Raw genomic sequence first — 8997 nt, 5'->3', positions numbered from 1 at the left:
AAACTGAGGCCCGGAGGGGAGGCCTAACGATACGTATAGTGTGACTGGATCCCTATCAGTACAACCTATAGGTGCACTGAGTACATGCACGCAGGTCTGCATCTATATTGTGACTGGAGAGATATTCCACACACAGCTGACCCTGTTTCTCAGAAGTTTAGAACCAGAGAAAAGGAAAGAGTTTTACCTTAACATCTCATCTCTGTACTTCAGGTAATTAAAACAACAACAACAACTTTTTTTAGTAGAAGGAAAAAATACCCCCCCTCCCCTCACCCCCCATGACCCTCCACCCCCGTCCACTGCCAAGGGCTGCACGAGTTCCATCACTGGTCCCCAGCTCCATCCCGGATCTTGTCCTCTCTCCCAGGTGGCACAGGTACTTGCCACCTCCCTCCATTCTTGGCCTTTGAGGCCCCTCTCCACCTGCTCCCTGCCTCCCAGCTCCCCCACCCCCAGGCCACAGCGCTGTCAAGGACCATCTTGGTCCCTGGCAGCTCAAAGGCCATTCAGATCCACAGGCCTGCTCTGGGGCCTCCTTCCCATCCCCCCTGTCCCCACCTTCAGCAGTGGGCCAATGTCACACACTTCTGCCCTCAGCTTTCCCTGCGTGCTGTGTGTGGGTTCTGGAATCCCAGTTGTGCTGACCCCTTCACCAGGACCTTGCAGAGCCTTCCCCAGCAGGTGCTCTGCCTGGTCGGCCAGCTGGGAGCCCTTCAGAGTCTCCCCACGGGGGCAAGCCAGGCCTGCCCCCTCAGACTCAGAAGAAGGGCCTGGAAGTTCACCCCACACCCACCCTGGGCCATCTGCAGGTTTACATGAGAGGCAGGGCAGGAATCCAGCCCTAACTTCCCTGGGAACCAGAATGGAGAAGGAGAAAGCAGGGCAGAGCTCTCTAGAATGTCTTCCCACACTCACACCACCGTCAGGCTTGGCAATGAGTAAGCGGTGATCGCTAACTCCCAAGAAACCGTCCCTCCGCTCCTCTCACAGAATCGCTCACCTAAGAGCGCCGTCAGGGGGATCTGGCCCACTGCAGCCTGAGCTTGCATTGGCTACGTCAGCACCCCTTCAGTGGCACCTGAGCAGCTAGGGCTGAGCGCTGAGATATCGGGTGTTTCCCCCTCCCTGGAGGAGATGGATCTGCGGATGGATTTGTGGGTGAGTGGGTGGATGGATGCGTAGGTGTGTGTGTGGGTGGATGGATGGATGGATGGATGGATGGATGGATGGATGGATGGTTGGACGGATGGGTGGGAAAATGAGTGGCCAAGTATGTGAGTGGATGCATGGGCTAGTTTCAGACTGGCCCAGGAGTAACTACTCCTCAAAGGAATTTTCTAAATCTCTGAAATGTGAGGCCCTGGCACCCCCCAGAGGCCAGAGTCTCTAACTACCCATCATCCCTAAAGCCTTGAGCACCATGTCTTGAGAAGCAGGGACATGAACTTCGATGAAGTTAGGGGTTCTAGGAAATGAAGAAACCTTGGGTCCGGTGCTGGCCCTTCCCCTGACTTACTCTGGGACCTTGGGAAGGTTCAACCTTCTGAGGCTCAGTTTTCTCATCTGGCTACCTGTGCTGGTAAGTGGTTTAAACAAAATTATGTGTGGAAAGTGTCTGCAAGGGTTACCTGGCACATATCAGGTGCTCACCGGAGGTAACTTCCTTCCCAGAGGCGGTCCTAGGACACGCATGCACCCACACACACGCCCGAGTGTACACGCACACACATACACACACACCCCCAGCCCAGTACGGAAGAGGGACAGAGAGTGAGACCCTAGGCCGGATCAGACAGGAGAGGCAGATGGGCACACGTTTATTCTACAGGAGCTCCAGGCTCTGGCAGAACTGGCCCAGCCTCGGGGGCCAGGGGCTCAGGGAGCGGGGACTCACACAAGAGCCCCAAGGCCTTCTGGGGCTCAGCCTCCTGGGCCTGGGCCAGCTGGGCTGTGTGCTCAAAGGCAGCCTGCAGCAGGTGGGAGGCGAGGCAGGTGGTCCAGGTGACAAGGTAGGCCAGGTGCCAGGAGGTGAGCGCTGCCATGCTCTCCACACCGCAGTGCAGATGCTTCAGCACTGCCGATGTCCCCAGCACTACGCGTTTCTCCAGCAGAGCCTGGGGTGGGGGGGCAGGTGGATGGGCAGGTGACGGCCAGCAGCTCACACGCTGTACTACCCGGTGCCAGCCTCTGCCCCCGCCCAGCCCAGGCCCAGTGCCCCAGGCCTGCCCTCCCCAGCCTGCCCCACACCCACCCTACCCACCTTCCCGGGCAGCCGGCCCAGGCTGCAGCAGGGGGCTTTCTGGCACAGTCTCCAGGTCGGCAGTAGCAGCTGCCCGGCAGCCAGCATCAGGCCGTGCAGATATGACAAGAGCAGGTCTGTCCAGGTGGCCGCAGAGAGGCCCAGCTGCTCCCAGGCACCCAGCCGCTTCAGGGCCAGGCCCGAGGCCCGGGCACAGCCCAGCACGCCTGCCCACACCAGCCTGGGCGCCCGACGCACCAGCCACACGGGGACTTCTATCAGTGTCAGCCCAGCCTGCAGAACCCGGCCCACGGGGCAGGCTGAGATCTTGGCGGGTGGGTGGGACCCCTGGGCCTCCTGGGTCAGCCCTGACAGCCAGTGGTTAAAGAGGGTGGTCTTGAGGGGCAGGAAATTGCAGAGGTGGGCCCGGTTCTGGGCCAGCTGCAGGAGGAGGAGACAATCACCACCGTTGCCACTCACCTGCAGCGGGAGCCCTCCCTGTCCCAAGTTTTACTGTGGGGGTGGGGATGCCAGGCTGCCCTGGGCCGTGCCCTCCCCCCTCAATCCCCACCCCCCCAAGAACGATCTTTATCTGTCACTTGGAAGGACTCCATTCTCAGGAGGGAGCTTTAGAGGTGTTTCACATTATATTTGATTTTCTTTCCTTTGGGTTGTTCTTGTTTGTTGGTTTGTTTTGTGCTTTGCATTTTGTTTTTGTAGCACTAGGCGGCTTGCGGGATCTTAGTTCCCTGACCAGGGATCGAACCCAGGCTGATGGCAGTGAAAGCGCTGAGTCCTAACAACTGGACCACCGAGGAATTCCCTTTCCTTTGGATTTAAATGGTTATTTACAAACCTCCAGACTGAAGGAGGTTGATTTATTATCATCATCATCATTATATAAGGAATGACGATTGCCCTCAGCCCTCTAATCCTGCAGGATTTTTTTTTTTTAAACATCTTTATTGGGGTACAATTGCTCCACAATGGTGTGTTAGTTTCTGCTCTATAACGAAGTGAATCAGTTATATATATACATATTTTCCCATATGTCCTCCCTCTTGCGTCTCCCTCCCTCCCACTCTCCCTATCCCACCCCTCCAGGCTGTCACAAAGCACCGAGCTAATATCCCTGTGCCATGCGGCTGCTTCCCCCCAGCTATCTACCTTACTACGTTTGTTAGTGTGTGTATGTCCATGACTCTCTCTCGCCCTGTCAAAGCTCACCCTTCCCCCTCCCCATATCCTCAAGTCCGTTCTCCAGTAGGTCTGCGTCTCTATTCCCGTCCCACCCCTAGGTTCTTCATGACATCCTTTTTTTTCTTAAATTCCATATATCCTGCAGGATTTGAACCCAGGGCATTTCCTTCTCCCAAGCACCTGGGATTCCTTCTTATCAGTTGCCTCTTGGTGTCATGAGGGCAGCTGGGGACAAAGGCAGTGCCATTAGGGGTAGACAGATGTGAGGCATAGGGACAGTGACAGAATGAATGACTGACCTACTGTGAGGGGTAAGGGGGGGGAACACAAGAAGATGTCCAGATTCCTGTCCTGGGTGACACGGTAGATGTGACGTCTCCCATCCACTGGGAGAAAGAGTGGGCCTGGATGGGGAAAGAGGCTGGAAATGAGACTCACTGGAGTTCTGGAGCTGAACAGCCCCTCGTCAGAGCCCTAAAGCCTCTAGCCCCAAAACATCGCCAACCCACCAATCCAGACCCCACATGCTCCGGTCCAGAGGACCACCTGGAGCCCTAGGGGACAGTGGTGTGGAAGGCAGTCACCCGGGGTTGGCTGTGTGCCCCACTGTGGGCGGGATCAGCAGAGCCAAGGGGGTGGAGCAATGCTGAGAAAGGAAGGAGGTCCAGGGGTCCAGCTAGGAGGGGAATCAAGATGGAAACAGGAGCTGCACCTCCACCCCTCAGCTCGTGAGGTAGAAACCAGGAAGGAGAGAACCCTGTTATATCCCACATGATCCTATAAGATAGGCTACAGGAGAGGGAACTGAGGCTCAAAGAGGTGGAGCAATTTGCCCCAAGTCACACAGCTAAAGAGTAGAGCAGCTGAGATTCCAATCCAACCATGTCTGTCTCTCTACTGCCCTGTGTAATCTCCCCTTTCTCTGCCACAGGAGCAGACCCAGGGGACCCTTTTCTGATAACTCAGCCCACTGAGGAGTTGTGATTTGGAGACGTGACCCCAATGGTCAGCATTTGCATGTTTGAAAAAGACAGATGGGAAGGGCAAAACTTAACCCACAGGAGTGACCCTCTATAGAGAAAATTCTAGCACTGTGGCTTGTGGGTGGGGCTTCTGAGAACTGTCGGCTTACTCCGGGAGGGAGGCAGCCACCTTGTTTCACCTGCGGAGTCCAGCAGCTCTGAGGTGGCCCTCACCCCCTGCCCCCCAAACCCCACTCACCAGTGCGGAGAGCTTCACCACCACCAGCAGAGTCCCCAAGAGGCTGGATCTGACCGGAGGGACGGACTCCATGTCTGTCCCTCCCACCCCTCCTCCAGGTGGGAAAGGCAGGGTGACCTCACAGATACTGCAGGGTGGGGGCCAAGTTACCATGGGGACCCAGCTGCCGCAAAAGGCTCTCCTTTACCTGCCTCCCATCCCACTGCTGAACAGAAACTGGAGTATTTGTCTTCCACATCCCGTCGACTTCCTAACTGGAGACTGCTCCCGGGGACATCAACTCCACGAACCTCCCATCCACCCAGCACAGGCGGCCAAGGCAGCGCATGGGTGCTGTGCCTTCCCACGTCCTTCCAAATCCCGAAGGAGCAAAGGCCTGGGATATAGAAATCTTCACCCCCAGGGCCTCAGGTGACAAAATGTTTGGAGGCAGATGGAAGCCTCAGCCACCCAAATCTGAAATCTCCTAACTAATCCTCCCCCCGCCCGATCGATCCATCCTTCTTGCATTTTGCTAAAGGTTGGTCCCCAGTCACAGAAGCAGAGAAGTGCGGCTGTGACCTTTATTCTACGATGTTAGTGATGTGTCAGTGGGTTCTGAGATTCAGTTAGAGGAGGGCAGGAGAGAGAAAATGTGCCCACAAAAGGTCTCAGAGGATCCTGGAGAGAGGCATTCTCAGAGGGAAAAGGGGCACTTGGCTGAGTGAAACCCCTCAGGGCCACAGGCTGCCTGGAGCATCTCAGGGAGGTTTCTGGAGCCATGGATCAGAGTCAAAGGCTTAGAAATCTGGGAGAATCCAGAACCTTGATCACAGCGTTTCCTGCATTGTTTTCCTGTCTGGGTCCCAGCAGATGCCCCAAGATGCTGCAAGATGAGGCTCTCACACTTTTTAGAAATTTTTTAAAGACGCCCTCTGGTGGCAGGATCCTGTGAGTGCAGGGCACCGTGAGCAGAGGGCCCCTCTGCCCTGGCACACAGCGCGATTTCTGTCTCACTACCCTCCTCGGCCAGGACGCTTGTGCAGGATACGACCCGCCCAGCTGTACATGGCAACCTGCCATAATGAGTCCCTGGAAGGTCAAAGACAACCTTTGCCCAGGGCAAGTCCTGTTCACCCATTTGTTTCCTCCCCACGGGGCAACAGCAGCGGCCCAGAGGGTAAAGCGTGCAAAGTCCCTCCACTCTGTCCTCTGCCCTTGCCCCTCCCCTACCCACCCTCTATGTCTCCAACGCTGTGTCCCTGAGGGGTCGCTGAGGCTTCAGAAAGGCCACCTTGAGCTAAGTTTTGAAGGATGGGTAGGAGTTTTCCAGAGAAGAAAGTATGAAGGATGGTCCGGGCAGAGGGAACAGCAGGACCCCAACAATTCAGTATTACTAGAGCATAAAGTAGGAGGTGGGAGGAGCACGAGGTAGATGGTGAGGTCAGCAAGGACCACATGGGTCACAGAATATTCTATCAAATGATAGGAGCCATCGAAAAGCCAAGGCAGCAAGGCACTGGACATCAATGGGGGCTTTACAACAGTCCCTCCAGCTGCATGAGGAGGCTAGACTAGGGCAGAGAAGGGCTCTTGGGGGGAAAGGGGGAGATCTGATAGGAACCCACAACAACAAGCTCTCCAGGCACGAGATGATGGCAGCCAGGACGGGGGCTGAAGTGGCCAGATGCCAGAAACGTGTGGAAGGTGGAACTGACAGAGTTAGAAGCTGTCGAGAATGGTGAAAGGTCCAAGATGGTACCCTACTTGCAAGCTACCAGTCGGCCTGCTGGGGTTTCTTGGATGCTGGTAGAAGGCACAAGATTCATGGGTCAGAGAGGATGGACAGTGTATTACAGCACTAGCAGTAAGCTGGAGTATAAGTATTTTGCTTTGGCTCTTTGAGTCCCAAATCCCACAGGGTGACATGAAAAGGGGCAGATGGTACCTGTACACTGGGTGGGTGAATCACAGAAGAGAAACCCTGAGCTTAGGGAACCCCAATCTTTTCTGATGGGCAATAAGCAAGCCTGCCCTTTGCTCCTGAGAGAGACATTATTTTTATCATGCTGGACCATGCCTGTGCTTTGAGAAGAAGTTACATATTCCAAGCCATGCTGGAAAAGCTCGCCCAGAACAAAAAGCAACCGATTCCTCTGCAGAAACACAGGAGACCTGTGGGGAATTGTTTCCCAGCAGAAGTTTGAGGAAAGAGAGGTAAAGCGAGGCAGGGGTCAGGGGGTCCTCCTCAGAATGCTTGGGCAAAGGGTATATGGAGGTACTGCCCACTAAGGTGGGGGTTGGAGGAGGAGCGGGTTTTGGGAAGAGCCTGATTGCTGGGAGTCAGATGATGGGGGCTGAAACTAACATTTGCAATTTGTTTTCCATCCTGTCTCTCCTCCCCTCTTTGGCTTGCCCCCCACCATGACCCCTGTTAAAAAGAAACAACAGGCCCCAAATGGAGTCACTTGTGCTAAGCCCCTCCAGGACTTAATATTTAACTTAATTGCAATTTCAGCCCCCAGGAGTGGAATTTTAAGCCAATGCATCTGGAATTTCCTGGTCAGCACTAATGAGGTAATCTGCCTAAGACCCCCTGCCTTCCTCTAGGGGAAGGTGACCTGGCTCGAAATAATCCACCTTCTTAATTTCCTTGTTCCACCCTCCTTCTGCCTATGAAAGCCTTCCGTTTTGTATAGCTCCTCAGAGCACTTTTCTACTTGCTAGGTGGGATGCTGACAGTTCATGAATTATTGAATAAAGCCAATTAGATCTTCAAATGTACTCAGTTGAATTTTGGCTTTTAACAGATTTGGTGGCAGTGGTGGGATCCAAAGTGAACTTCTGATGGCTTTTGGGGACAATGAGAAAGACAAGTGTGGAACCCGGACACCCCTTTTTGAGTTCACTGTCTTTCTCAGCATTTCTGAAGCCAGGGGAAGTTCCTCATGACTGTGAGCTCTGCTCTCTTTGCGTCAAGCTCCTGGTCTAATTGGCTTTCCAGTTAGTTCCCCATTTGTTTGGAAACCCCAGCCCTTGATTCTGTACCCAGATTCCATGTTGAGAACTGCTGGTGATTTAGTCTGCAGTTTCCCATTTGTTCGGAATCTTTCCCCAAATTCCACATTGGGAGCTGCCATGGCTACCGTAGTTCCCCCATTTGTCTGGAATCAGGCTGCCGTCTTCATTTGCTGAGGTCTGCTGGTTCACTGCTTTCCCCCAGTCCAAAGTTCCCCAGGAATTGTTGGTGGTTACCAGCTGGAGTTGGACTGGGTCCAACTGGAGCTGGACTAGGTCCAGTAAAGACTATTGCTAACAGGAATCTCAGAAGCCAAAAAGTTGCAAAACTTGGTGGGTGCTCTGCAAACACTGGAGACATCCAAATCAAATTGGCTAGGAAGAGAAGTAGCTAACATCAAAGTAGACTGTTTCCGCTCAGGACACTGGATCAAGATTTTATACTTTAACTAAACATGAAACTCTCTCTTCTTCCTCTCTTTTACCCTGGCATTGGCCTGGAAAGATAATGTCATCACCCATATCTTCCGGGCCATTGCTAGGGGGTGTAAGCTCTGGAACAATTTTTTATTTCAGGCTGGAAGATTCTCACCCCATATGCACTAACAACCTGAATGACCCCTGGCTTAGGAGTAAATCCAATGGGAGTATGATCAGAAACCTCTCCTTAACTCTTGAAACATTGCCGGTTCCGTTGCTAAGACACTAGCTACCCAGCAAAGATCCTTAGACTCTCTGGCCAAAGTTGTTCTTTATAACAGGATTATCTTTTAGCTGAGCTGTTCTGTGGCCAACACCACCTGCTGTACCTAGAATGAACACTTCTGGGGAAGCTGAAACTCAATTACATAAGATCACTGAGCAAACGACTTGGCTTAAAAAGGTGACTCCTTCAATGGAGTCCTTCTTTGATTAATTTTTTTTCTTTTCTTTTCTTTTTTTTTTTAAACATCTTTATTGGGGTATAATTGCTTTACAATGGTGTGTTAGTTTCTGCTTTATAACAAAGTGAATCAGCTATACATATACATATGTTCCCATATGTCTTCCCTTTCTTTGATTAATTTGACTTTGATTGGTTTGGGTCTTGGAGACCCATGGCTCCCAAGTGCACTCTTAACATTGGGAATTATCCCGCTTATAGTTATAATAATATCCCTGGTGCATTTCATTCTCTCTAAAGCTTTAAATGCATATTTACAGCTGCTAATCACGAAGCAAATCTCCCTAAGACTGGACCTCAAAAAAGGAACAAAGAGAATGATTGACTAAAAAATTGTGAGTCTGGAGTTGTGCAACCTGTGAATACGACACAGATTTAGCAACAAAGCAGCATC

At 52.8% G+C, this 8997-nt stretch overlaps 1 protein-coding gene across 1 annotated transcript; it reads right to left on the bottom strand.

The window, feature by feature from the left end:
* Positions 1 to 1805: 1805 nt before the first annotated feature.
* Positions 1806 to 4755, bottom strand: TMEM270 (transmembrane protein 270). The gene is made up of 3 exons (XM_065893343.1): positions 4664 to 4755; positions 2264 to 2683; positions 1806 to 2117 (listed from the first exon to the last, which is right to left on the bottom strand). The coding sequence occupies exons 1-3, from the start codon at positions 4733 to 4735 to the stop codon at positions 1821 to 1823; spliced, it is 789 nt and encodes a 262-aa protein (XP_065749415.1). The 5' UTR covers positions 4736 to 4755; the 3' UTR covers positions 1806 to 1820.
* Positions 4756 to 8997: the final 4242 nt, after the last annotated feature.

This window comes from Phocoena phocoena, chromosome 15 (genome assembly GCF_963924675.1).
Source record: "Phocoena phocoena chromosome 15, mPhoPho1.1, whole genome shotgun sequence".
Classification (NCBI taxonomy): domain Eukaryota; kingdom Metazoa; phylum Chordata; class Mammalia; order Artiodactyla; family Phocoenidae; genus Phocoena; species Phocoena phocoena.
Note: the sequence above shows the minus strand (reverse complement) of the source record. Positions and strands in the feature narration are given on the sequence as shown.